Genomic DNA, 27,965 nt, shown 5'->3' with positions numbered 1-27,965 from the left:
CATGAGGGATTCCGAGGGACAACTCATTACTTTTTTAGGATGTTTGTTTGTCTCTAATTTAAATTGGTTGGCAGGTGAGTTCTGGAGTGCCTGGGGTTAGAGGAGAAAAAGGCTTCTGTTTCTACCTGGGGGAGCACCAAGGCACCTGACAGCAGGGCTGCGCTAAGGCAGGAGTAGAAAGGGTTGAAGGGTCAGTCAGTGGCTGCCGACTGAATCAGCGTTGTAGATCTGCTGCTGTTTCCTCTTAATCCTCTCAGACCCTCTCTCCCCCGCCTGGCAGGATTGTCTGTAATAGATGTAATTAGAGCAGCCATAGCACAAACAGTACAGCTCTGCTGATCCGTGTTCTGTGTTTTCTGGCAGTGCACCTGGCTTCCTGAGAACAGATGTGATTTCCACTGTACTTCATGAAACAGGTGGTTGTCAAGTGAGATAGCCGGGGACGTTGTCCAGTAGTTCCTGTATCTATAAAAAAAACCACCAGCAGCACTCATCTGCCATGCACGGGCTGGATTGTAACAGAAGTGCTAGGAGCAAGTCCTGTGGCTTAGCACGCCCTTCCCTTTGTTGAGTTGTCGTGAATATAGCAAGGGGCAATGGGAGAAAAGCAAATGGCTTACTGTAGGAGGTTACATCCTTCCATCATCTCTGGGCACTGTGGCTGCCATTTTGTCTTCCGGTGGAGAAAAGTCAGATTTTAAGATTTGGATATTCATAATGGATGGCTTCTAAGGGGGGAATTGGCAGCGTGTTGCTGGCATCTGCAGGCCACTGACTTGCAAGCTGTTGGTCTCCATAGTCACGCCTGGCTCCTGGAGATATGTACATTAAACAGGTCTTTTCTTTAAGTAGTTTGCTGGTAGGAGCACAGAGTAACCCAATGAAGCCCAGGAGCAGAGGGGGGGCAGCGAGCGAAACCTGACGGCCAGCACGTAGGGACTGTTGTGGGTTTGGTCAGTGCCTGCCGTAGTACTTCAGGGCTGCAAAGGCTTCAGGGGTCACAGCCAGACTTGGGCTGGAACAGGGCAGAGTAACCTGTCCAGTCAGTAAAAGGAAGCAGAACAAGGAATTGGGAAGATTTCCTTAGCTAGGAGTTACTCGGAGTTGTCACAGTAGACTATAAAGGGTGACATGGAGGAGTTGCTCTGCCTGTGGTTATTGGCAGATGATGAATGCAGCTTGATGATACAAACATGATCAGATGATGTCTAGGAAAAGTGTTGGCCGCCTTTGTTCTGTGCCTGCTTCGCTTAATCGGCGTAAGGACCAGACTGCGTGTGTGCCCCCTTCGCACCAAGCCCCCGGTGCCGGGCCGTGCCGGGAGGCCACAGAGCCATGGTAGTGACCGCGGCCAGCGGCGTTGTGCCCAGCTGAGAGTCCGTGGGCAGCTGAAGGGCTCGAAGCTGATCCTTTCTGATGGCCGCAAATTTCCCTGCTTGGGTGGGTCTCGCCGTCTGCGCTCTGAGTTTTGGCACTGCGCGTTGCTCACGTGCCGTTCTCTGATGGGGTCGGTCAGGTTTAATTCGGTAGATTGCGCTGTTTATTGAGCTGCCATCGGAGCAGATGCTTTAAAAAGAAGGAGCGCATTTAGCAAGCGCTTCATTTTTCCCTCTCTGTCCGCTGTGACCTTCAAAGTTGGAGAAGCCCTTCGGGGCACGGTGGCCCCAGTCCAAGCAGAGAAAGCCCAGCCTGCTGCTGGCATTAAACTCCTGGGAATCGGACTAGAACACGAGGAGAGAGGATTTCCCAGTATTTCCAACTGTGACCTTCGGAGAGCTGTGCGAACGTTAGTATTACACTGATCAGAGGCGGAGGCCTTTCCGTGACCCCGCATGGATAACTCTCCCCCCGCTCCCCCCCCCTCCCCGCCTCGGCTTTGTTTCAGAGGCCGGACGAAGGATGCCGACTCTCGGGCCCCTCTAGCCAACCTTGCCCCCCTCCGGGAAGGAAGGATGCCCCCGGAGCTTACCCCGAAGGGGCCGAGGAGCCCGGCTTAGCTGCTGCTGCCACGGCGGGGACAGCCGAGCCCCCCGGGCTCCGCCGCCGCCGGGAGGGAGGGACGGAGGGAGGGAGGGAGGGAGGAAGGAGCCCGGCGAGCCCGGGGCCGGGGCCGGGGCGGGGGGAGGCGCCCGCGCATGCCTGCCGCCGGCCGTGCCCCCCGCCCGGGCTAGGCTGGGCTCCGCGCAGCCGTTGCACGGCCGCGGCGGGCAAGGGAGGCTGCGCCCCCGCGCAGCGATGCGCTCTCCCCCCGGTGGGAGCGGAGAACAAAGGAGCGCCGGCTGCCGCCCGCCGCCGGCCCCGGGCCGAGCCGCTCCGCTCCCCGCGGCCACCTGCTGCTGCTGCTGCTGCTCCGCGCCCCGCCGGAGCCCGGCGCCTCCCTGCGCGGAGCGGCGGCCGCGGTAGCCGGGGAGAGGGGAGAGCGGGGCGGCGGAGCTGTCCGGGGCCGCGGGGCCCTGTCCGTGGTGCTGCCGCCGGGAAGCCGGCCCAGCCCTCGCGTGGATCCCGTGGCGCGGCGGGGGGCGGAAAGGGGCAGCCTCGGATCCGAGTCAGCCCCGCCGCGGCTGCCGCGCCCGGCTCCGGAGCGACGGGCGCGGCGCGGCCCCGAGGCATCCTGTTGCGCCGGGTCCAAGGCGAGGAGGGGAGAAGAGCGGCGTCTTCCGACGGAGCCTCTTCCCCGGGCGGAGGTTCCCTCCTGGCTCGGAACAATGGCTGCTGTGCTGCCAAGGCTGGTTTGTGCGTCTTCGGTCGCGTTGGTGGTCTGGGGTAGGTGCTGCCGTTCCGTCTCGCCTTCAGCCAGGTTCTCCGCCAAATCCGGTGCTCGCCTCTTGCGGGGTGCTGCTTCAAAGCACCGCTTTTCCTAGCGAGGCTCCCTTAACGCTATTGTGAAGACCAGCCTTCGAAGTGGCTTTTTTTTGTTTGCAAGAGGAGAAGGAAATGACATTCACGCGGAGTTAGTATCGATGTAACGGAGTTAATACGAGCAGAGAAAATACGTTACCGCTAAGTAGACTTACGGCACAAAGCGTGTGCTTTAATACGCATGCAAGTTTTTTGCTGTTTCCCGTTCGCTGCCGTTCTGACATTTGCAATGTAATTTAACATTTAGTTGCCTCGGGGAGGACGTGCAAACCGTTGAGCAGTGCATGTTAGTGCTAGTTTTCCATGCAGTCTATATAACCTGGAGTAAATCATTTTATTGCGATTACGTTTTTTCTTCGGCAACCAAGAAAAGGTTGGTTAGTTTTGCCGATAGGGCTACGTTTCATGTGCACGTATACCTACAGCTCTGGGGGGGGGTGCGTGTTGGCATGTACGTATCTGACTTAACCGGAGTAAAGCGTGATCCCATAGCTTCTTCCTTATTGCTCCCCAAAAGCTGGTGCTACCCATGGAGCCGGTAGTACGGGAGAATTGGAATCTGGCTATTTCCAGGATCGGTCCCGGGGTAATACAGTGCTCCAGAGAGTGGGTTAATGGTATCTCAGAAGCTGGGGAGGAGGGAGCAGCCAGCAAAGTCAGCATCTTCAGTGAGCTGAACTCTAGGCTTTGGAGACAGGTTTGGACAGACAGAACCCAGTATTGTTTAGCCCAGGGGACAAATGTCAGCAGCAATTTAGTCTGAGATGTCGTGCTGAAGCATTCCTATTCTTATCAAGTATTTAGCTTCACAGACAATGATTTTTGTCTTATTTGGGAGAGCAGTATTTTATAGTTGCCAGTGTTAGCACAAATCCGATTGGAAGCATTTTGAACAGGAATGCATGTAAAATCAATAACTCCTCCCGCTGCCAAATTTACTCAAGTCTGAGCCCCTTGCTTCCCAGTACTGCTTATGAAACCTAGAAACAGGAAGGCTGGCAAATCCTCCCAGTTTGTTTCGAGCACGTTGCTGGATTAAAACATTCAGATCTTTTAACTTAGCAAAAGAGCAAGCTGTTCCTCCACGCTTGAATTCTGGGCTTTCTCTCGTACCAGACTGTAACTGCTACTGTAACAGGAGCATGCTCAGCATGCATGGGAGAGAACAAACAATGCCTATGAAGTGGCATTAATTACTACGGGAAAAATTAAAGTTGTGGCAAAGCAGATGCTGGAGAGGTGGATCTGCATGAAGTGATCACCGTCTGTTAATTATGAATTATTTATATCTCAGAGAAGAAAGCTTGGTAAAATTTGCCATTTGAGACTTATCTGTTGTCAGAGGGGGCTAGTAATGAATCAAACTGTTTTCCATTGGGGATGATGTGATGATGAATGCTGAGATGTGGATAACTGATGTCTCTCTAATGCCATCTTATGCTTCTTCTCTGCTGCTCCTTTTCCCTAGCTGGTTTTTGTTCTGCAGTATGTGTTGAAGTTCCATCAGAGACAGAGGCTGTCCAAGGAACGCACATGAAGCTACTCTGCATCTCCTGCATGAAGAGGGAAGAGGTCACAGCCAGCACGATGGTGGAATGGTTCTACAGGCCAGACGGTGGAAAAGATGAACCTGTATGTATGTTTGGTAGCTGAGCCCTTGTTTTCATAGGTCTTTCTGTGAAACACAGTCCAGTGAAGTCATGTTGGGAGAAGCCAAAAGGTATTTATGAGAGCGTAAGTTTGTCCTGCAGCAGGATCCCTAAGGAAGACCATATAAAAGAAGGAGAAAGACCCAAATACGAACCAAAGCTTTCTGCTGGACTCTTATTCAAAGTCTATAGAAATGCCCGGCAGCCTGCTTTCATACCATGGAGGAGAGACGAGCCTAGAGTTCAGCGCCAAGCTGCAGATCTTGACAATTTCTGCAGCGTTTTCACCCGGAGGTACCACAGCACCAATTTTAAGCAGTAACTAAAGTGACTTTTCCTCACTTAGCTGATTTCCACACTTAGGCACAGCATGAACACGTGGCAGGAAAAGCTAGAATCTGTTGCCGAGTTCAAACATTTGGGGTCGTACATACATGAATGTCAATTTCTAGCTCCGTTCCTTGAATACGTAAAGTTTAGCATGTAAGGAAATCAAGAAGGGAAACAGGAGTATGGAGTGACACCTGGTACCCTTGGCCAAGTCTCCCTTCTTAGGACACTTCTGAATCCCAAAGCTGTTCTTCGAAGGTTAGATTGGGCTCTAACAAATCTGCAGGACAGGATTTACTTCTTTTTGCCTCAGAGAAAGCAGTGGTATTCTGACTGTGGCAGGATCTCTGTGAGTTGTTTTGGATCCTTGTCAGGAAAAGGTAAAATTCATTTTCAGGGTGAATCAAAATGGGAATCGTGCGGACACAGGGCAACTGGAATTCAAGAAAGAACGGTAAAATGGAGAGTAAGATAAAGGCTGAGTGCACACGTTTCTAGCTATTTTATCTGAGTATGAAGCATTAGATCGGTAGTGGCATTTCATCGCAATTGAGCAGGGCCCGGCAAGACAACAAATATTCTCCTACTATCTGAGAACTAAAGGGACCGCGCTAAGGAATGAGATGGGAATTCACTTTCAGTGATCTGCGTGATATATTTGCCAGTGGCAACCCAAAGAATGCTAACAAAGTGAGCCGGGGCGGGCGGTTTAACGATGGGGACTGGGGTCAGCCAGAAACTTGCAAGAGATTAGGCCTGCGAGAGCCACCCAAGCTCTGTTCTTCTGATATGCCGTTTTCACACTGTCGTATTTATTCTGCAACATCTTTGTTTCAGCTGAGTATCCCAGGGCTTACCAAAAATGACTGTTTGTCTTTGCTGTATTTATTCTGTGGGTCCTTCTTAAGATGATCTTACGTGCAGTGACCGAAGGCTGCAGGATCCTGGTTTTTAGTTCCGTTGCTGTTCTTTTGTGTCATTGTCCACATGTGTGTCTGCTTTTCTGTGCCTTAGTTTTTCTACCTCTGTGATGGAGATAATTCCGTTTTCTGTCTTTTGCAAAGCAGTCTGAGATTTTGAGGTAAAGGATGATAGAATGTGAGTAGCTGCTGTTACTGAGGAAGCCATAGCCCACGACATACATGTGCGCAGCTAGAGGATGATGACATTGTTCCTTGCATATGCTGTGTTGTTGTCTGAGATACAAGTCAGTGATTAATCAGAATACCCTTTCACATTTCCTCACAGATCTACAAGTATGAGAAAAAGATCCATGAGTTTCCAAGCCGCTTCAGTGGTCGATTACAGTGGAATGGGAGTAAAGACATGCAGGATGTATCCATCACTGTGCTAAATGTGACCTTGAATGATTCGGGTATCTACACCTGTAACATCACCCGGGAGTTTGAGTTTGAGATTCACCGGCCTCTCTTCACAAGCTCCAGAGAGATCCACCTCACCGTGGTGGAGGAGGGTATGAAGGATTGGCAGAACGCGTGTGCCGTAACTCACCATGGGTGTCGTCATCCAGGGATATAGCTTTTCATTGCATTGCAGGAGAGGGGAGGCTGAGCTGCCAGATAATTGTGTCTGTCATTGCCACCAACAAACACTACACAGGGTCCAGGAGGAAAGATCTGCATTTTGCTTGCCAGCTGCAGGCTCTTTTTAGGCTCAGAGTGGTTGTGTGTGAATGTGGGAAGGTATAATGAGCTGGGCAGGCTGGGACAACAACTGGGCAGGCACAAGAAGCAAGCAAAGGTTTCTAGTTTCTCCACTCAGAACCCTCGATTCTCCCCTGGAGGCTCTAGGATGCTAGAGCACAGCCTGTGCCAGGCTACCCGTAGCGTCTGCTTCCTTGCTTCCGCCCCCTCCCTCTTGGAACGACTCATTCTCCATTTTGATATCAGTCTTTTGCTTCCACCCTCTCCTGATCCCTCCTTCCCTTTGCAGTGCTCCTGAGTCTTTCTGTTCCTCTTTGTTTTGCTCAGTTCAGTGCTGAAATCCTGGCTTCTTAGAAATCAGTGGGAATTCTGCTCTTCTCTCCAGGGAGGGATGAGAGCTTTTAGCCCTCATCTTGTTGTGCTGTGTCTTCCCTTCCCTTCTTCCCCACAAGCATCTCAGTGTTTTGATCTCTTTCAAATCACCGGCGGCACAATACAGTCAAGTAACACCAGCGAGTAGGACGTGCAAAGGAAACAGAGTGTGAAGATGAGATAGGCTAACGGTGAGCAATCCGTGTGAATGTGTGGGTGGCAGAGAATGCAAGACACATGCAAGCCTGTGCGGTGTTCGATTCCGCTGGTAGCACGCAGTGGGATTGCTGCTGGCATATCCTGTTGGCAGCCTCGCCTGTTCCCTCTCTTTTGTCCCCTCACAGTGTAGTGGCACCTGAGTATCTCTGGCAAAGGGGGTTAGGAAGGATTACAAGGGTGGAAAGTGTCAGTGGGGCTGCTCTGCTCCAATAGCTGCATATAAATGATCAGAGATTATATCATTTTCTTAACAGCTGGAGAAGACTTCACCTCGGTCATCTCTGAAATTATGATGTATATTCTGCTGGTCTTCCTCACCTTATGGCTGCTGATAGAAATGGTCTATTGCTACAGGAAAGTCTCTAAGGCAGAGGAGGCTGCCCAGGAAAATGCGTAAGTGTGAAATCTCTCCAGATGCGTGCTGTTCTGCGAGGGTTCTTCGGATGTCTCAGTCCAGATCAGACTGCAGGAAGACTGAGCTTTGCTATTGCACGTTTCTAGCTGATGTTTGCTATGTCTGAAATCATTGCAGTGTCTAGGAGTACCAAAAGAGACAGTGCACTTGCACAACGCACCAGGTAGGGAGCGTGGCCACAGTGCACGGTATTGTGAAGTGGCCCAGGTTGAACTGCGCAGAGATGCTCTCCTGCAAGGCCTGCTTTCAGAGATCTGACTCGCAGACGGAGTTGACACAGCAGAGATGTTCCGATTTTTATGCTGGCCCATTCCCACCTTTCTACGTACTTGGCTTGGATAAGGGCGCTCTTTGTATGCTGTAGGAAGGCTGTGTGCATAGGATTTTACAGTAGGGAAGACTCGGTGTCTGCACCCGATTATGTTGAGGAGAGTTTCCCACCGCAAGCTATCTTCTACAGGTGATGTTTGTTACCTTAGAGATACTTATAGGCATTCAGTGTCTCTGTAAGGGTGAATGGACCCAAATTGGTTTTTGCACTGTAGCACCTGAGGTTGCGCTTTCCTCCTTCTCTCCAACTACAGGACAGACTATCTTGCGATTCCATCAGAAAATAAGGAAAACTGTGCCGTGCCTGTGGAGGAATAGCAGAGAGGAGTCAGCAGAACAAACGGCACCAAGGTAGGCGATGAGGACACAGCCAATCACTGCTTGTGCCTGTCAACCTTTCAGCCTTGCTATAGTGGGTTAGGTGTGCATGGGGCTGGAGAAAAGGCGGACAGGAGACTCGTGAAGTCTGGCTGTGTTCCTTTTCTGGAGCTTCCCCAGTCACCTTAGAAGCAATATAGGTATCTTTAGGTGGTGGCTGTACTAATATTATTTTAACCCCCTAACGAACACATAGGTTTGCTTTCAGGCCATGGTGTAATTACTCCTCCTTTGCCCGTTCCTGTGGATTTGGGAATAGTCACTGTCCCCTGCAGTTGGGGAGCTGTGCTCAGGAGGAATATAAGGGCACGATTTCCAAAGGAAGCATCTGCTAGGAAGGACTTCGCGTGCAAAAGACCAAAATCTGGATCTTTTGAAGTCTTGTTCACGTCCTGTCAGTTATCATGCTAATTATATCACGATCCTCACTTCAGTAAAGTCAAATGACTCGCACTCCAAGAGGAATTCTCTCACTTGCAGGGGCTCTGAAGACAGAAGGACCGCGTCATGCCAGCCAGGTTTGAGGGGGAGCTCTGAGCCGTCGGGAGGAAATACGGGGAAGTGTAAATTCTCTTCCGTTTGCCTTGGACTCTGTACAGCCTTGACTTTGGCCTCATGACTCCATTCTGAGCTGCCAGCCCATTTGCTAAAGGACTCCTCTTCTTTTGAAGCATGCTGAGCAAAGGGCACAGGGGTGCGGGCAGCACGGCTCCTTCCCAAGTTTCAGTCCCATCATCACGTTAATGCCTTTGTAAATGTTAAGTGTCATTTCTTAGCTGCTGTCACCACCTTTATTTGCTAAATATGCTAGTTCTCCATTGCAGAGGTAAAGGGTATGTATTTCACGTTACTCTGACCTGCAGGACTGGGAATGAGGTCGTCTTAGGGTGATGTTCCACCATATGTTACAGCCCAAGCAGTCTTATCAGTGTTAAAACAGGAAGAATTTAGTTGGTTGTTGCTCGGTAAGTTGCTCTGGACTTTGGGCTGCCCATGCACAGGCAGAGTAGGATGAGGACTGTGATGCATTAGAATTGTTGAAAATGTGTAGTAGGAAGGACGAGTCCCTGTGCCATGTTCACACTTGCTTCTGAAGGAGGGAACTGAGAATATAGATCCTGAAGCACTCCTACTTTGGGAGGCAGTATGACGTAAGTATAAGAATCCCCTGTACCCCCCCCACCCCCCTTTCACTTAGCAAGTGTCAAAATTCTTAGTTCCTTCCATTTGCCTTGCATAGCAGGTTTACTTCTCAAGTATGCAGAGACACAGTGATAGGAATAACCTGCGGAGCCACGTTCTGCAACAGGCAAGCCAGTAGGACAAGGTATGCAGTTCACCTGTTTCTGGGGAAAGCCCCAAAAGGAAGACAGTCTGATGCAAGTAGGCAAGGAAAGTAAATAGGATGCACAGCCCTCACAGGAAAAGGATGGACAGCTTTGTAAAATGGTAGTACTTTTTGTAACTGTGATAGTCTTCTCATACTAGTGTAGCACCACCTAGAGGAATAGATAGAAAACGCTTATTTTTTCCTAGTTAATAGTACCTCTTTCTTGTGATAATTAGTCACTGGTTTGAATAGTCAGCATTCGTTGTAAGTGATCTGCTGCTGCACAGGAATCATGCTGTAAATTCAGTGTTTCCCATGCAAACTTACCTTTTCAATTGTAGTGGATTAAGCAGAGTAAAATTGGTTTTCTGGCCGCAAGTGTAGATCAGTTGAGCTCAACAACTAGGATTACAAGGAGGAAAAAAAGGCAGAAACATTGGCCAGGGTGGAATTGTACCTTAAGACAAAATGCGGAAAGGTTTGTGTTTTTCATATAACAGATGTTGTTACATCCCTGCTGCAATGGAGCCTGTACTGCTTGCAAGAGTTGACAAATTTTGCTACACTGACCGCTTTTAAATAGTTACAAAGTGCTTGTGAATCAAGGCATGCTTCCCACCTATGGAATTTCCTCTGCTTTGTTCTGCTGCTTTTTATGTGTTGCTAAAATCACAGAAATTACTCCATTTGTAAGTCAGTCCCAGGCCAGATTTCAAACTGGCAGTTGTTCAAAATTCCTTTTTTAGAGTGGGTGTCAACTTTAGTAAACTACTACAATCCAGAGCCGAGTCTGGCAACTTGAGTGCATTTTCCAGATGAAGCACGCTTGTAGTCTGGGCATTGGTTCCTTAAAACTTAATACCCAAAAGGCGAAAAAGCAGCTCCTCTTCTAATTCAGCTGGCTGTCTTCATTTTCCCTAAGCTAACTTGCCTGGCCTCGGGGCAATTTTGGGCATAATCCTAACTCTAAACCCACAGCAACAGAGGGACTAGATTGTAACTCCAGTGTTTCCGTCACTGACCGTGGCATTGACGCCCGCAGTGATTTTTAGGTAAGGTCACATAGCCTATCTCCCACTTCAGTTCTGCTCCTCAGTCCCTGTGAAGCATTGATAACCATCTGGTGTCATAATATTAAGACAAAAAAGGAGTAAACTGAGAACTTCTCGAGAGCTACCTCAGGTGGTAGAGAAGGGCTGTCCTCTAGTCCTGCACCTTCCGTATCTTACACGCATCTTATTAAGATGCTTTTTTTGGACATAATCTTTCACTTTTCCAGTTCCTGCAGACAGATATGACTATTGCCCTCTGTTGTTCTCGGCAGGAGAAAATGGTGTCTGAATTTTGCTCGAGATTCTCATAGAAAAAAAAACCAAAAATAACAAAAAAAAGGGGGGGGGGGGGGATTTTCAAGGGTGGTCTTAAAGGCAGGCTGTGTCCTGGAAGAGATGGTCCTGGTTTGTCTCTGAAAAGACTCTCTCTGTATTTGGAAATGACAGAAGAGACTTTAGAATAGGCAGGATAATAAAAAGAACAAAGCACTCACAAGTCATGCTGTTTGTTTGATAATTTTTTTTTTAATTTATACCGTACTTCCATTGTACTAGCTACTTTACATTAAGTTTTGGCTGCATAGCCTTTACAATTCCTAGGTTCTAGCAGGTAAGTTTCATTATCGTTTTATCGCATTTTGCGCACAGCGCAAAGTTTGTGACAGTTAAGACAACTCCTAAAACAAAACCACGGTTCCTCCCCCACCCCACCCTAGAGTTCACGTTAGCGCTGCTGGCACAGCGGCCTTGGCCAACAGCCACCTGCTTCCCGGGATCCGGGGTGAAATCCAGAAGGGAAGCGCACGCCTACGGGTGATTGTACAACCCGCTCCCATTCCTTGCTGACACAAGGCGATCCTCATTAATTTGGAGTTATGCACAGCAACGGGGGTTTGCAGGATCCAGGGCCTCAGGTGGGGAGAACATGCTCCAGGTTTTTAGCAGCTTTATCCAGCCCTGGAGCACGTGGTGGGAGATGAACTGCTCTGGGAAGGGTAACGTCCCAGAGGTGCCGCAGCCACACGATGCCAGTCCTGGCGGCTCTAACACTGCAACGGTTCTTCTGCTCCTCCCTCCCCCTGACCTCGTCAGGCCAAGAGCCAGGTTAGTGCTTCCATATCAGTTAAGTGCTATTACAAGGGAGGTGGGATTGCGAAGGTGGGGAACGACAGGCGTGTGGCGCACGCTCCACCTTTTCGCTGGATAAAGTTGCCGTTTTGCAACAGCCGCTCTCCCAAATCCTAATGCCGCTGGGGCAGATCGGGCCAAAACCGAGACACGACCGAATGGCTCTAGAACCTGAGCTGCACATTGGTTTTGTTCCCTAACTATTCTCGGAGTTTGGGTTGGGGAAGGTGGCCATTTAATGTTAGCAATGGAATTGGCCTAAATGAGTGAGGTAACAGAAACGGCCAGAGGAGGTACCTCCCTGAGCCATGTGCAAATATAATTCCTTCAGCAGAAGGAAGTCCTTTTCCCTACTGAAAAAAAATAAAACACATTCACTTAAAGAGCATACAGACTGCGGCAAGGAAAGGCAAGCAGGGACAGCACCAGGTCAGTCCGTCTATGACACAGGGAGTGATTGTCCAGCAGTGAAGGTGTGAGGGGAGAGGGAAAAGCCATAGCAAGCACTGCAAAACGTGGGTGGGAGAGGAGGGCGTGCCACACCACGGATCCATGCTAAGAGATAAGCCCATGCTGTCTGGCTAGATCGGGAAATAATCTCAATCGACAGTCGATCAAGACACGAGGAGCTTATTTGGCCAGTGTGCACATCCAGAAAAAGAAAGGTATTATGGCACAGAGAGACTTACTTGAGCTGGAGAGACTGCAAAGCATAGAGATCGGAGCATGCCGGGCGGGGGGAATGGGCCAGGAAGTCAGCACAGTGGTGTCTCGGAAACTACGCTGACGCAGATGTTCTGTGAGCCACTTACCTCAGATGCTTTGGTTTAAGAGCCTCTGTTTCGCGTATTGTTTTAAGCAAGCCCCTGCCGGATATTTTAAAGAGTGCCAAGACTGCCTGAAAAGACTTAAGCTAGAGTCCGCGCGACTGCGCCATGAAACGTATCGGTGGCAGCAAGCCTGGCAGAGACCCTGCTGGAAAGATCACTTGGGACTTCAGCAGGTAGCTGGTCTGTCAAGAGCTGTAGGAGGGCAGCAGCTGCCTTGACACACATGACAGAACTGCCTCCCCTGAGCGAGGCACCGTCGCTCTGAAGCGTTTGTTACTAACTGTGCTTTTCCGCAGGCTGTGGAACCAGAAAGTCCCACCTCTAAATTAGGAAGTGGTTCGCTTCCATCCTCGTTGGGAAAAGCAGATGCTGACTGACAGAGCGCTACCTGGTTACAGTGGCTGGTTAGTACACATCGCAGACACACTGTAAGGACATTCTGTGCACAAGTCCTCTCGGGAGCGCAGCATCTCCGCACCGATGGCAGAGGAATACTCATACATGTTTGCCACATGCTATGACTGAGCCCCACTGCGGACAGAGCCTCTTCCTAGATCACTGCACTAGGCTAGAGACTGGCTACACCTGGGTACTACCTTTCACAGATTTGTTTTTTCGTAGGCATTAACTCCCATGCTGGCTTTATGCTAACTGTGCTCATATAAATAAACCCAAGAGGAAAGAGGAGTCCTAAATGTCTTCCTACTCCTAGTAGCACAAAAGACCCATCTAACTAGCCAGGAGCCATTCACTCCCCCAAAACGTCTGCCACTAACCTCTGTTTTGCAGCTCATTCTGCGCAAGCAGTGCTGGTCATCTTAGGGTTGGAGACTACCTCCACCACTCTGTCCTAGTGCTGGATGGTGTGAAAGCTGCAGGCTGCCCTCTGTCCCCTCTATTTAGGTGCCCTGGGATTGCTCAAAGATGATGAAAGGCAAAGCTGCCAGGAAAGGGAGAGGTATTAAGGCCGCATGACCATACAAGCACTGTATTCACCAAAACCTGCGTGTATGCACATTCTGCTGGTTAGCACTTCTGACATGTGGAAAGCCAAAGCGTGAGGTTTGCAAGTGTGTCTTTTACTCAGCCTTGGTGTATCGCAGGCGCCTTCCCATCGCCTTTGTATCTGCACAGAAACGACTGTAGCACATATTCAAAAGGTCTCGTTTCAAGTACCCAGACTAAAAGTGTCTTCAGCTACTATTTGGAAAACAAATTTCTACCTTCTTGTATAAAGGCAGGAGAAAGCATCTACGTAGGCTACATGGTTTAGTGCTGAGGAGACAAGCAGGCTAAAACGTCTGTCCCCATCTACATCCAGGTGAGCTTCTGAAACTAACGGGGTCTGTCTGATATGAACACAGATTAAACATGCTAGGCTTTCTGAGAGGGGATATGGCGTCATCATTTCACAGGTGGTTTTGCGCCAGGGCTTTAAATCCAGCAAAGCATTGTGCTTTGAAACCTTGCCTCTTTCAGTACAGGGTTATATTTATAATAAAGGCATGGTGCATATCTCTTAGGTTTCCCTTTATTAGATCTAAAGCAGACAAGTGGGATCAGGTGGTCAAATGGCAGACTGCTGCCCCGGACTGGTACAGCACTCTATAAGCTGTGTGTAAGTGCATACTCTATGTCAGCAGCATAACTGAGCTATGGTAGGGGAGATCAAAGTTATGTGACCTTTTTTCTCTTTTCCCAGTGGACTTAAGGGAGCCAGAAAGGATTTATGCAGAAGTTAGTTTCAGTTCATATCAATTAATATCAGTGTTTTCTAACTGAAGTGTGTCGTGGATTTCGGTTAACTGTCGAGCACCCAAAAAGCATGGTTATCCAGTTAACTCATAGCTAACTCCTATTCTTACCGTTGCAGGTACCTTTCTCTCTTTCAGGTGGAACATGCAGACCTAGCAATGCCACTGTCTTGGGCACATGCTTCTGATCTTACCACCTGGAATAACCTGTGTCTTTTGGTCCTTTGTAGACTTTATGCAGAGGTGCTGCACTAGATACGCGTGGTATCTACTTTACAAATGCACGATTGCATAGCAATAGGATAGGATTGCATTGCATAGGATCCATGTCAAACGTGTTAAACCCGGCTTAAAGTAATGGGTGGGCAGAATGAGTATTAGTGCTTGAGATTGTTACAGCTGCCTCTGCGTGGCCTTGCGTTAATTTAACAGAGCTTGTGCAATTCTGTCTCTAGCCCGAGGAAGCCGTGTCAGCGGGAACATCCAGAACCTAACACGATGGTAGTCTGCAAGAATGCTGCAGAGGAAGAAGGATGCACGGATGAGCGAATGATTTCTCGCCTCCATCACTAGCAAGAGAATGTGAAATTGGTAAGAAACTAACTTTGATCACTAGCATTTATTTCCAACCTTCTCAGACATGTGGGTTTCTCTGCCTCTCAATGGGTTACGTCCGTCTATGTACAAAAACCCTCACAGCCAGGTGGCAGAGACCCCACGTTCCACGTTTCTCAAGATGTGGCCTTTTTCTTTTCTGGCATGGGCAAGGTGGCAATCACAGGGCTTCCTCTCTGTCTTCTTTCTTGGTGCTTGGAATGAAATTCTAGAAGAGGGGAAGATGGGCAGCAGGGTATTTTTCTGTGCTTAGTAATTGTGGGAGTGACTAATGGGGAAATGGGACTCTTGGCCAGTGTGCCAAGTCACAGCAAGGAGTCGGGGCCCTCCTGTCCCAAGATGAGCCACAGAATGCCCTTCCCAGGCACTAGCACCTCAGTTTCATTGTACAGTAGCCGTTTCAGCAGCCTCCCTGGAAAAAAGTCAGGGAGCAGTACAGTAGTCAGCAGCATTAAATTAAATAAATAGTCATAAATACACATTATTCTGTAGTTGCTGAGGCATGTTTTTCCTAATTGTACCTTGCTTTCACACTCATTAAATGTCTTTTTGAAAACCCGTCTTCATCTACGCTCCTTCAAATGTGGGTCTTCTTCCTCGGGACATGTTGTGTTTAGCACTTGGTCATGAACATTGTAGGTGGGTTGGAAGATATCAGCAGGTTACTTCTACATACATTACCTTTCCCTGATTAGAATGCACGAGCGGGAGCTTGTGAGGTTTTTCCTTAGACTCCACTTTGTCACCCAGCTGCGCAGATGAACGCTTCTGGTACAGAGATACAAAGACCAGTTACTCACCCTTATGTCCCCTGCTCTTTCAGCACCCATTGGAGCCAGAGACAACGGATGAGCTAGAACTGCACCGCTTGCTTACGGGGAATATGCAGCTGACTCCCTCCTGCCATTCAGAAGGTGGAAAAATCCTCCTGTTGAACAAGGTGGAGATTGAGGGCCTCACATATCACCTAATCTACCTGGCTAGGTAAGATGAGAAAGCATTTATTAAACATTCAGACAAGCATCCTGCATCCCAACCAGTCACAGAGGCATTTGGTACACCACACAGCACAGCCTCGCTGCCCCTCTTCCTCATTTGGCTGCTAATGGGAGTCCGGAATTATCCCCCAGCACAAGCAAAAATGCATTATTGTCTTTATAATGCAGCTCTACTGCCTGACTTTCTTACAGAGCAAATGCTTCGCTATCCAGCTTATGAGAGAGACCAGTCAGATGCCTCACACCATGGATGCCTCTCCAGATCTATCCTGCCACCCACTGACAGTCCCTTTTTTATTTTCATTTCTTTCCTTTTTCAGTCTTTGTGACCCTTCCTAACTTCTCGTGGACTTTCAGAGGTCTTGTTGCTATATAGATGCAGTCATGTAAATATCCCAGTGAAGGAAAGGAAGTTGTTCTTTTTCTCCCTAATGTTTTCCTGCAGAGTTTGTAAGACAAGGTGAGGGCTAGGTGGTACGAGCAAAATGGTCCCGCAGACCAGGGGCAGGAGCGAAATTTGCTGAGCAGGGTAGCGGGAGCGTTTGCAAATAAATACAATTTTGGTTTTCTTTTTAAGTTGGGGTACTCCCCCTGTTGCAGGAAGTCACATAGGTAGTCGCCCTTTCAGCACCGATGTAGCTCCTCAGCACAGGGATGGCTTAATGGCAGGGGCCCAAGCACATAGAAAGCAGAGAACTACAGAAAATGTAAAGGGGACACTGTCAAAGGGAATGAAAGTGTGCTTTCTGCAGTGTGGCTCTATCCATGTACCTTGTAGGCAGCAACTCCCCTCCCCACCATCTCCTTGGCTATTAACGCAGTATCAGTAAGAGGAGGCGGCAAACTAGTGTTTGGAGAAAGCATTTCAGCTCATCTACATTCTGTGCTTTGCTCTCTGAACCAGGCTGGCCAGCATGACAGCAAATTGTATTTCTGCTCCAAGTAGTATAGAAGGTGACTGCCAGTGAGATCTGCTCTCTACAGCCCTACAGCAATTCTTCCGGAGGCCTCCTCTCCAAATGCAGGATAATTTTCTAAGGGATTGATGGCGATTGCCAAAACCTCTCTGCCCTGAAGCCAGCAAGGTAAGAAAAAGTTGACAGTGTCCCCTTTGTACGTATAGATAAATATAGTCAATCAGGGACCTTCATGCGCAGGGAGGGATGGGGGGGGGGGGGGCACTCACTCTGATGCTTCCCTTTGAAACAACAAAACCAAAACAGACAGACAAACAAACAAACAGCCAGGAATATTACAGAATAGTGGTGCACAGGCCCAGGGGAGCATGCTTAGGCATGCCCCTAAGCGCACCTCAGTGCTGGGAGAGCACAGCCCTCCCACACACGCACACACCACGCTACCACCGAGACGCTCCATTTCAGCCAGTGTTGGAGGTCAATCCTTCTCTCAATACATAGGCTTTTTTTTTTTTCTCTTAAAATCTGTATATAATATATATATTTATATTCTGTGTATATATATATTTATATATATATATTTATATATCCTATTTACACATATTGCACACCGTCCTCTGGCCTCCTGCATTCCTGCCTGTTAGTGGAAACGTTTCCGTTTCTCCTCTGGATCTGACCCGAAGTCCCGGGACCCGATGCCATTCTGAAGATTTATTAGTGAATCCTTCATCTGCAAGACAAGAAATTTCTCCACTGTGATGCTACCCTACAGGTGAGAGCCCTTCAGGATTTCCTTCCTCATTGGTGCCTCTTCCGTCCACGTAAAGTATCAATACCAGAATCATCTGGTTTTTGGGAACGGCGCGTCAGGGCTTGGATGTACAAATGGGGACTGAGGAGACGGGAGCCCGTGGGAGACCATTCCCCAAGATAACAGAGAAGGGGCAAGCAGAATGAGGTACAGGGTGAGTGGCTCTCTCCATAGGGGAGAGCTGCTTTCATTTATGAACCCTGTTCCTAGCAGCCTGGTGTACAAGCAGCTCTTCAGGCAGCGGATACCGAAACCCCTGGCTTTGTGCTATTAAGGGCCCACGCAGAGCACGTCCCCCGCTTCATCCGTGCAAGCTACGTAGGAATCCAGGGTTGAGGTAAAAAAAGTTTGGTTTTCTAAAGTGGGATCCTAGAGACTAGATATAAGATGTGCTAATATAAGGTTTTTGGCCCTGTAGAATTCTATCCTTGACATGTGTAGACCCCTGTGAGGTGACGGAGAAGCTGCGGTGTCTTGCAAATAACCCTTGAGACCTGCTGCCCACCGCTACGTCAGAAGACGGATCTAGAGGGAGGCAGTAGCGGAGGTGACGCACCTGAGGGACTACAGTGGAACCAGGTAAGGCTGATGGATTGCAAGTGGGTGAGCTGGGAGGACATGGTGACCCTCTCGTCACGGCGCTAACTGGCCGTGCAGTCTCACCTGGTCTAGAAGCATCACGGAGGATTTGATGATCTCACGCCATTTTTGTAGCTCTGAGTCGTGATACTTCTGCTGAGATTCTAGTAACTGGGCCCACTCTGTCTGAGATTGGGGTAACCTGTCAGGCAGAATATGAGCAAGAGTGAATACAGGAAAACTGAAGTCAAGGGGGGAGCAAAGTGGATGGGGGGAGGATGTAGAGTCTATCAGTTTCTGTCTAATCTTTCCACCCTAAAGGGGCAGGTTTTCTCGAGCAAAAGTGCATTTAAATGTGCTTAGTATTTTCCTAAATTCGATACCAATGTTACTCTGTCTTAACCATGGTCATTCATTAACTAACAGCAAAGGTGCACCTTTTGCAGAAGTTGTAGTGTGGGTAGAGCTGAAGGCCCATTTGCCAGGATCATTTGAGGACAGAAGCCAGCGTGCTCTCATTGCTTGGAAGACACGTATATTGTAAGATGGCACCGTGGCCGTTGATGAGGAATAACGCAATGCAACACAATGTCATGTTGCGGGACAGGTAGCCCTGTACAGTTTCTGTGGTTTGGTTTTTCTAGACATGCTGTGTCAGTCTTTATTTAATACAAGGCTTTCTCTTTATTATAATAGCAGTACTGGCTCTCTTTTTAATGCCAGGGAAGTGTAGCTATCAAGCCCCTCCCTTCAGGCCCAATTAGCCCTCCAGAACAGGCTGGAGGCTGCTGAGTGGAGCAGAACCAGGGCAGATGCAAGCACTCAAGGCCCTGATGGGAGCATCACCAGGCCTGCTATGTGATGGACCCTGAGCAGGTACCAGCCATGAGCCTGGTTGAGAAGGTGGAGCTCGGCTGGGCCAAGGAGAGGATAAATCTCAGTCAAGGAGAGCAACGCAAGGAGCGTAGCGATGAGGAGCGGAGTCAAGGCAGTTAGCATTGGCAGGAAGGCACGGCAGCAGCACCCTGCTCTGCCCGTTTCTCTTGAAAGGTATGGCTCTTTACTTTTGCGTGCCCCCCATTAAGATAGCTAAGTCATGTTACCTTCTAACATAGCTTCCCACTTACTTACCTCTTTGGACGTGGTTGGTTTCTAACACAACTGAAAGTCTTTCCTACTTTGTCTTCTGCTTACGTCTTTAGGCTTTGCTACTTTCTAACATAGCTGAATCCCTCCTCTCAGGCTACAGTAGAGATTTTTCAAGCCTCCACATTAGTGAGAGCTCCACTGCAGCCACAACTTCCTTCTTGGGGAAGTAAGTTCCTCCTTTCTCCTCCCTGTAGTCTAACTTGTTCCCCTCTTACCTTAGCAAACAGGCAGAGTAGGGTGCTGCGCCTTCCTGCTGATGCCAACTGCTGCACTAACTGCCTTGACTCTGCTCCTTGTGTCACTCTCCTTGACTGAGATTTATCCTTGCCTTGGCCCAGCCGAGCTCCACCTCCTCACCAGGCTCATGGCTGGTACCTGCCCAGAGTCCATCACCTGGCCCTGAGTGGCAGCTCTGGGCAGCCAGGCCTGGTGATCCTCCCATCATGGCCTTGAGTGCTTGCATCTGCCCTGCTCAGCTGGCGCCACACCTGGAGATAAAACAAAGAAATGGTAATTAAGCATGACAATTAAAAAAGCAACACAAGTAAAAACATGGACCCACTCCCCATGGTCAATAACCTTAGTCTCTACCAAGTAACACTCTCCTACTAATAAAGACTGCGTTCCTTGTCTGAGTGGAGAGGCTACAGCCTTGGGATTGGTACGCTTAGTTGGGGGGACTGCTGCCTGCCCCTGCCCACAGCGAACTTAAGCCCGAGTAGAACCAGATTATGGAAAAAAACTTCTTTGGAGCCTCAAACTGAATGCTTCTGAGCGCGCCTGGCCTTTGACCCAGCAGATGGGTTGTTTAATTCCACAGCAATCATGGTTTCAACACAATGAAGGTACCTGTGCAGGGGAGTGGGAAATAGAGCTACCCATGTAATTCCAGCACGTGCACATTACAAGCAGCATACTTACTTACAGGCTGTTTGTAAGTCCTATACTTAAATACTATAGTGTAGTGCTCCAAATAAATACCAAGACTGCCTGAGGAAGATAAAGCAGGCAAAAATCACTTAATGTATCAAACCCCTGGGAAAGTAGCAGGGCTATTATTACAGGGAAGATAATAATTGCCTTCCCAAATGAGGAGAAATGAGAAAGCCCATACCATGAGACAAACCATGGAAAAAAAAAGTCATCACAGCAGTAGCAGATGGCTAGGCATGCTTAAAGTCAAACCCAACTTAGCAAGGGAACAACTGTGACCGCACAAAAGCACAGCCAGAAACGGGACATGAGGGGACAACACCACCTTAGCGAAGTGGACCTGGGATGTTCTCAATCTCTGAAAATGGAGAAAAGACTAATCAGGCAGAATACCTAGCACACACTTACTTGTGTACATAAAAAAAGCATTCACCTAAAAATGCCAGAAGGAGTTCAAAACACAAAATTGCTGGCTATGTGGTTATAAAGAAAGAACTTTGGTACGCTAGGTCAGCACTGTAAATGCCATCTACAAAAAGGTGATCTGAGCACATCCTGGGAAACGCAGACTGGCAGCTCTGCCTTTGACCCTAGACAAGATGGGGGAGTCCATATAAAGACTGATGCCAACAATAAATTCGGTCTGGTTGGAGGGCATCACTATGCGTTCTGCAAAAGGAAATGGGGAAATGCTGCCATAGAACCTAGAGCTCTATGCATCTCAGCACACGCCAAGTGGACACCATACAGAAATAGGATGTCCACAAAGCCTTGGACAAGGTTCCACACTACCTATTAAAGAAACTAAAACTCAATCTGCAATTACTCTTCACTGCTTAACATCTAGTACTGCCAGGGAACGCTTAGGTCATTAAGAAGCATCCTGCGTCCTCCTCGTGATATCTCTCTTCCTGCCATGGTCTAACAACTTGCTGATATCTGGACCCACACCTTTCAAAACACTTACCTAACAGTTGATTGTGTGTCACAGGCCCAAATTCTCCTCTGCGTACAACGGGTTCTTTCTAAGACACTGCTTCTCATAACAGAGGAAAGTTTAGCCATTAAAGGAGGGGAGGTGACAACCTTGGCCCAAGATTGCAAAACATTTATTTGTAGAGCATCCTCCGTTACATGGGATGCTGGGAAGAAGCAGTGGTTGCCTTAACTCGCTGTCTTCTGCTGCAACTGTTCAGCAGTTCCAGATCTGGAAATGCTGATGGTCCCACAGCTTCAGCTAACTACCTGCCTCATCTGGTTTACACAAAAGGGAAGCAACCTACATGAGAGCCGAGAGCTTTGGTGTTCTGGGAAAGCCTCTAACATCCACAGGAAGCATGCAAGGAGAGGCAAAGACAGCAGGTGTGACGGTACCTTTCCTGTAGCCGCAAGCCCTGCCATGCCGTGAGCGTCTGCGTAGTATATTCCAACATCCAGAGTTTGTAGAACAGCATCATATTGAGAATGACCAGCAGCACCAGACTGGAAATAAAGAAAACAGTGTTCTAGGAGCACTTCATAGCCCACTGCTTGCCAATCACACCTGGGAAAACGCCCAAGGCTTTAAGAAGGTGTCTGGGACCCAGGTCCACGCTGCATGTGAGTGGGGAACTTACTTAACCTGAGGAAGGGCCAGGTGATCAGAACCCAAAACTTCACCTCGTGGGAGAAGTGTGTGAGCAAGGAGGACAGGCAGACAGAAAGACAGGATGACAGATCAGACAGAACAGGCTGGATGAGTGGATGGGCTGAATGCAGAGAAAGGGAGGGAAATGGGAGAGTAAAGAGGTAAAAAAAGAGAGAGACAGTACCTGAAACAGATCCTAATGGGAGCAGGGAAGAGAAAAGACGGAGCAGCTGCAGGTTAGAAACGGACTGACACAGAACAGGAGAAACTGGGCTGAGCAGAGAAGGCTCAACAGACAGTGCAGAAGATACATGGGAGGAGAGGAGGGAAGAAAGGAACAGTGGGAAGAGAGGCAAGAAGGACAGACCAATAACCATGTGCCTGCAATTAATGGCGAAATTCGCTCAGCAAAAGATGAGCTGTGTGCGGCTCCTGCGGACAAGGCCAAAGCGCGCCCATGCAGGGCACCGTCTGATGCAGAAATGCACGTTGCAGCCTGGGTGCATCCAGCCTTACCCACTCCCACCGCAGCCAGCGATGGGAACACCACTACAGGCCAGTGCTTTGAGCAGATACTGTACCACTCCTCCCGTCAGCCACGCTCAGGGAACAGATTCCAAAATAACATGCTCGTGCCTGTCTCTGAATAGTGCAGCTATTTTGCTGGAAGAATAGCCCGCTATCACCCAATTCAGTCAGGCGGATGGCAACCGGCCAGAAGAGTATTCTGAAAACATTATGGAGGGCTCTCTGACCACTCTAAGATAAGCTAGCAGCCTGTCAGGAGAGACTGTTGTAAAGCTTCTGTGCCTTCCTACCCAAAGTTTTACTTGCATCTCACCCATCTAGATGCAGAAGGTCGCACGAGACTCCCTTCTCACCATTACGTTACTTGACACTACCTTACTTATCTTTTACAGCAACTAGCTGGGTTGCTGCTGCAAACCTCTGCAGTCTTTATCCCCCCCAGGAAAAGGAAATGCAGAAAGGAGCTCAGTTTGAAAAGTAACCTCAGTCTGCAAATCTCGGCTCCTTCCCACCTGACTGAAAGGTGAGTGGAGCTTCAGAAAAGAATGAGCCCAAGTTCTGCTGTTCCTCCGGGGCTAACAGTATGCTTCCATTTCCCAAAGTAATGAAAGAATGCGCCGTATCTAGATTGCTCCTTTAGAGTGTACTGCTTCACAGCACCTGCCCAGCAACCACTGCAGCACTAACTCATGAAAGCTACCGTCAGCCCAAGAGGCAGAGAAACAGTAAATACACCTGGGTTTAGGCATAAAGGCTGAGCCAGAGGGATACGAGGGGCCCATACCCAGCTCACTTTGAGCACACATCCAGCCAAGTCCAAGCAACTGTGAAAGGTGGTGGCAGAAAAGGGACCCAAACCAAACGTAATCCTTGCTGCTGAACTAGTGAAATCGTGCTAATCTCTCTCACTTTATGTGTTTCTACCCTTATTTTGCAGAAATCGTCTCTAAACGGTCCAGCTTCTTTCCGAGATGGTATCTCTCGTCAAAAATGCCACCCAGGACCAGACCTGAATAGGTTTTGCCAGACCAGAGGAAAGAAGTGACAGACTTCTCACGTACACTGAGCCCTGTTGTGATAGCACAGTAACTCCCAGAGAGCTTTGCATGGCCATTTTTCATGATAACAGCTTGTTTGTTGGCAGATTATGTTAAATGACTTATTCTAAATTAAAAGACCCCCACAGTTCCTAGAAACCTCTAAACTGAGTCCCTGAAATAAAAAAGACTCTCTCTACTTGTTGGATTTCTTCTCTTTTAGGTATTGACTCCCTCTCCTTGCACACATGCCCCTTGCCCTACTTGCCACTATCAAGGTTGCCTGTGTCCCAGACAGCATAGCTGACCTGCACTTAGAACTCCCAGAAACACGCAGGTCTGCAAAGCCCGTGTTTGGTTAAAACAAGGTCAAAACTGAGGGGAAAGGAGAGACTTTGATAAAATAAGATCCAGAACCTACAGAGCCAGATCAGTGGGGCCAGCTAAGTACTGGCAAAAGCTGGGATCAAGCCAGACAAAACAAGCAATGGGGCATTTGGGGGAAATTTTAATTAATTCTTTTCTGCCTGTCATTGCTTTTCTCTCCTCTGTACCGCACAAAGTTTGGGACCAGAGAGGGAAAAAGGAAAAACTGGCGTAGGGGAGCACAGAACACCAGAAACACGAAAGGACCGAAGTTGTTAAAGGCCAACTGTGCAGGAAAGCCAAAAACTCACTTACACTAAACTGATGACAAGGAGCAGCTTGGAGACACTCTGCAGGTGGAAGCCACTGGGGCTGTCCTCAGGGATGTGCCGTGTCTGAGTGGAACCTGAGGAGATGGATGTGTTCAGGCTAGGAAATGCTGTCCGATGGGGAGGGCAACCCTCTTCCCTCTACCCGCCCCTCCATCTCACTCAAACAATCATAACACATCCTCCCTGCCCTGGCCCCTCTTCCCTTTAACCCTCTGCGAGCAAAGCTCCGGTTTTTCTCCGGAGGTACCCAGCAATCCATCCCCAAGCGTGAGGGGTCTGCAGTTCCTTACCTGCCACGTGCTTGATTCGATGTGCAACCTCCTCATCCGTGGGGGTGGTGACGGGACTCAGCACCTCCTCCAAGTGTGGCACCCGCAGATGGGCATGTGCCCGTTTCCTCCGGCGCACGGTCGATTGCTTGCTCACTTTCTCTTTGGGGGATTGTCTGTGGACCTCAGCCAGGTATGTGCTCTCGGTTTTGGTCAGTTCACTCTCTGCAGAGACAGCACAGGAAAGCATTTAATAGAAGCAGCACTGGCCTTGCAGAGATGCAGACTTAAGCCCTCTAACGGCACACAGCTGCTGGGCCAAAGAAGTTGGTAGAGTCTCAGAGGCCCATGCCAGAAGACACACTACACAACCCCTACGCAAACTCTGACCCCAAACTGCTTCCGCTCCTGCCAGAGAGCAGGATTTGATGACCTCATTAATTCCAGCAAGCGCCACCAACGCTGTGGCAATAACTTTGTCTGGCCCCTTTTACAAGCCACTCTGAGGTCTGATCCCCAGTATCACACTGGCATGCTGCCCGCTTGCAGGGAGGCATGCATAAACTACGGAAGGTGCCACTGGTTGTGGGTCATTACCACAGCTCCGGTCATTGCCACTCTTACCCAAATGACGGAAATAATCTTCTAGGCCGCTCCAAAAATTCTTCTCAATGAAGGATTTCACCAGCCCCCAAGGCTGTTTCCTGTAACGTAACTCTGTGGAAACCCTATGTGAAGAAAGGGAAGTCATTCTCCCCATTTTGCTTCCTGGAAGCAATATCAATTCGCAATCCTTTGTCAATGTAAATATGGGACATAATCACGCACACTGTCTCTTATTTCTGGAATGGTCTCAGCCCTTTGTGTTTCTCGAGGAGAAACACTGCATGAAATGTCCTTCCAAAGGCAGTGGCAGGAAGGCCTCAAGCGAGTCTCCCCCAGGAGGACTCCCGACACCTTCAGCCATGTGGCAGGCAGACATTCAGGTTACTTATTCAAGTCAAACACAAAAGCCTATAGCTTTCCTCTGCTTGTCCCCCAAAGTGCGTCTCAGAGGCGCAGTCCCTGGAAGCATGTCCTGTTGCTTATCGCATGTAGTTGATTGTGTGTGGCAACTGGCCCCGTTAACCACTGCTTCCAAGAAGGGGGCAAGAGAAGTCTGTAAATCCTCTCCCTGACTCAGCTGTAACCCCTCTGCATTGGGTCTATTGTCTGCTCAATGTCACCACAGTAGGCAGCTGCCCCTACGGTAACTCCTCGTGATAGGAGTGTTCCGGCAACAGGACAGAGAAATAAGGCTGAGTTCTCCCCAACCCCTTCTAACACACCAAACAGCAGAACTCCTACCCAAAGGCGACTTTTGGTCATCAGTAAAGCTCTTTATCCCACAAGAGGCGTACCTGAGTCGGCTTTTGTTTCTGGCAACACGAGTCAACGTGTAGCGGTTAATGGTGTAGAAATAATCATGGTAGGGGACGTCGTGAGTTAGCACCTCTGCATCTATGACATAGCACTCGCTTTCTTGGCTGGCTTTGTACATTGTCTGCATAAAAGACAGCATGCAAGGCAACTATTAGTCTGGTTAGAACACAGCTTTGATAGATTGGCACCTTCGCTAGCACTTTACAAAAACAGCTCTACCACAAATAGGAGACCACACCCATGCCCAAGCCCCATCTCTGCAGTTTTCTGTGAAGAGCTCGCCTTTAAGGGAAGGCAATACTCGAGGAAACCAAGCGTTTCACTCAGATATTTCCCAAGGGCATATTTCAAAAGGGGCGTTCAGTTCCAGCAGCTCAACCTCCGGCATTTTGTGTCAGAGATGTAATTACATATACCGCCACATGAGGACCAGTTCTTTGGGACCTTTGCAAGTGTTACCTCTTCTCATTAAAAGGATGTCTGTCTTGTCAGGGAGCAACCTGATCTAAAATCAGAGGTGGCCCTGCTTTGAGCAGAGGTTCTTCCTAGCGTAAATTATTCTCTGATTCTAAACACCATAAAACCATGTCAATTAGTACTTTTAAACACTTCTGATCTGCTTCTTTCTTTGCCCCAGAACAAACCTCACAAAGGGGACAGACACAGTTAACTGCAGATCCATACGCAGAAGTGGGGCTTTTCTTACAGACTATTTCCACTTACCTCTGCAGCAAGGACACAAAAAAGTGCGCCTCGGTGGTTGACCCCAAAATCAGAATGTAATAGGCCACGTCCTTGCTTGCCTGAAAGCATACTGTTCCCTTTCCCCATAATTTTGCTCTCCCCTTTTCTTTCTCTTATCTTCCCTGCACACAGTCTTTGCTTCTGAACACCACGCTTCATCCCATCCTTACAAGGCATGCCTTGCCACTGGGATTCTCCTCTCCCTGAAATGTCATGCTCAGGCACTCCATCTTTTCTTGGCTCCCTCTTAGTATTCCCTCAGTACTTACCTTTGGCCACTTGAACAGACATACCTCTGGACGCAAAGGAGGCTTTTCCTCCCTCCCTAGCTGCAGCCCCTACTAGGTACAGCTAGCCTGGCTCTTCCCAGTGCATTGCAGATGCTCCCTTTTTTTACCTTTTTGAACAGGTGATCTAATTGTCCTCACCGGTAATACAAAAGCCTGGACATCTCCATGCAGAGCTGTGAGAAGGACTGGCCAGACAGTGTATGACTTTCTTGTGCCCTGCTCATGAATAACATCTGCTGGACTGACCACAGCTCAAAAAACACCAGCACGGGTGACAAACACAGTTGTTAGAATGTGCTGGCTTGTTTACAAACGCATCTGCTTTTGCTGGAAAATTTATGGTCCTTTCCTTGCAATGCAATCCAGTGCGAGTGTCAGATTAGCTATTCACATTCGCAGTGATACTGGGTAGCAAGTTAATACAAGAAAAACGTGTAAAGGAAAATGGATAGGGAGAATGAAAACATGCAAAGCAGCATGCCCAAGACAAGCAAATAAATCACAGATCTGTTTCCACAAAGCGTAACACCCCTGCTCCCCTTTCACATACCTGCGTCTCAGTGACAGTGGCAGTTTTGGGGGCCAGAGGGTTGGTGAGGGTAATGGTATACAAGATCACTCTGGTCTGATTGCCATTTTCTTCCTTCTTCCAGGGATGAAAGATAATATCTGAGAGGACAAAACAATATTCCATTCAAGTAGCTGGAGAGGGATTGTGGGTCAGTTCCCTAGGGAAAGGCATAACCATATAACCAAGCTCAGGACGGTATTTCCTTCCTCTTGGAGAGCTTGGCTGCAGAAGCACTACAGCTCAACCGAGTGTGAAAGAAAGGCCTCCTGTACTAAGTGCGAATATTTTCCCCTCTTTCAAGTGCAGGGAAAGGGGAGAGGCTGGAGACATACCTCCTTCAGCAAAACTACAGTTACAGGGAAAGGAGGACTACAGCATGCCACGGGACACTCTCTTTGCACTGTCAACTGCACAGTCTGTCCCAATGTCTGGTGTGGAAGTAGAAGAGCTTTTTCCCCACACTGTTA

General features: G+C 48.8%; 2 protein-coding genes and 1 long non-coding RNA gene across 22 annotated transcripts in view; 2 read left to right on the top strand and 1 right to left on the bottom strand.

Moving 5' to 3' along the window:
• Positions 1-2,100: 2,100 nt before the first annotated feature.
• Positions 2,101-11,092, top strand: SCN3B (sodium voltage-gated channel beta subunit 3). Its single transcript, XM_009915064.2, has 6 exons — positions 2,101-2,763; positions 4,328-4,491; positions 6,087-6,312; positions 7,348-7,486; positions 8,093-8,189; positions 8,697-11,092. Exons 1-5 carry the CDS (start codon positions 2,706-2,708, stop codon positions 8,154-8,156), a joined length of 651 nt encoding a protein of 216 aa, XP_009913366.2. The 5' UTR covers positions 2,101-2,705; the 3' UTR covers positions 8,157-8,189; positions 8,697-11,092.
• Positions 11,093-11,101: 9 nt separating this feature from the next.
• Positions 11,102-27,965, bottom strand: part of GRAMD1B (GRAM domain containing 1B) — a 143,160-nt gene continuing 126,296 nt past the window's right edge. For 15 of the 17 annotated variants that reach the window (XM_069788103.1, XM_069788092.1, XM_069788095.1 and 12 more), the window contains 8 exons: positions 27,478-27,596; positions 25,872-26,014; positions 25,096-25,199; positions 24,493-24,696; positions 24,186-24,276; positions 21,687-21,794; positions 18,315-18,432; positions 11,102-17,570 (listed from right to left, as the gene is read on the bottom strand). In XM_069788103.1, coding sequence (XP_069644204.1) covers positions 17,481-17,570; positions 18,315-18,432; positions 21,687-21,794; positions 24,186-24,276; positions 24,493-24,696; positions 25,096-25,199; positions 25,872-26,014; positions 27,478-27,596 — 977 coding nt within the window. In that variant the 3' untranslated portion in view covers positions 11,102-17,480. The remainder of the gene's footprint in view (positions 17,571-18,314; positions 18,433-21,686; positions 21,795-24,185; positions 24,277-24,492; positions 24,697-25,095; positions 25,200-25,871; positions 26,015-27,477; positions 27,597-27,965) is intronic. The other 2 variants (XM_069788094.1, XM_069788093.1) reach the window with 2 other exon arrangements.
• LOC138686193 (uncharacterized) lies at positions 16,874-24,148 on the top strand. 4 transcript variants are annotated; one of them, XR_011325557.1, is made up of 5 exons: positions 16,874-17,008; positions 17,485-17,988; positions 18,070-18,230; positions 22,910-22,990; positions 23,405-24,148. It is a non-coding gene; the product is annotated as an uncharacterized lncRNA (long non-coding RNA). The 4 variants fall into 4 exon arrangements; XR_011325556.1 differs by lacking the exon at positions 22,910-22,990; XR_011325559.1 differs by lacking the exons at positions 22,910-22,990; positions 23,405-24,148 and adding an exon at positions 19,433-19,648.

The sequence above is a fragment of the Haliaeetus albicilla genome, chromosome 7 (genome assembly GCF_947461875.1).
Source record: "Haliaeetus albicilla chromosome 7, bHalAlb1.1, whole genome shotgun sequence".
NCBI lineage: Eukaryota > Metazoa > Chordata > Aves > Accipitriformes > Accipitridae > Haliaeetus > Haliaeetus albicilla.
Note: the sequence above shows the minus strand (reverse complement) of the source record. Positions and strands in the feature narration are given on the sequence as shown.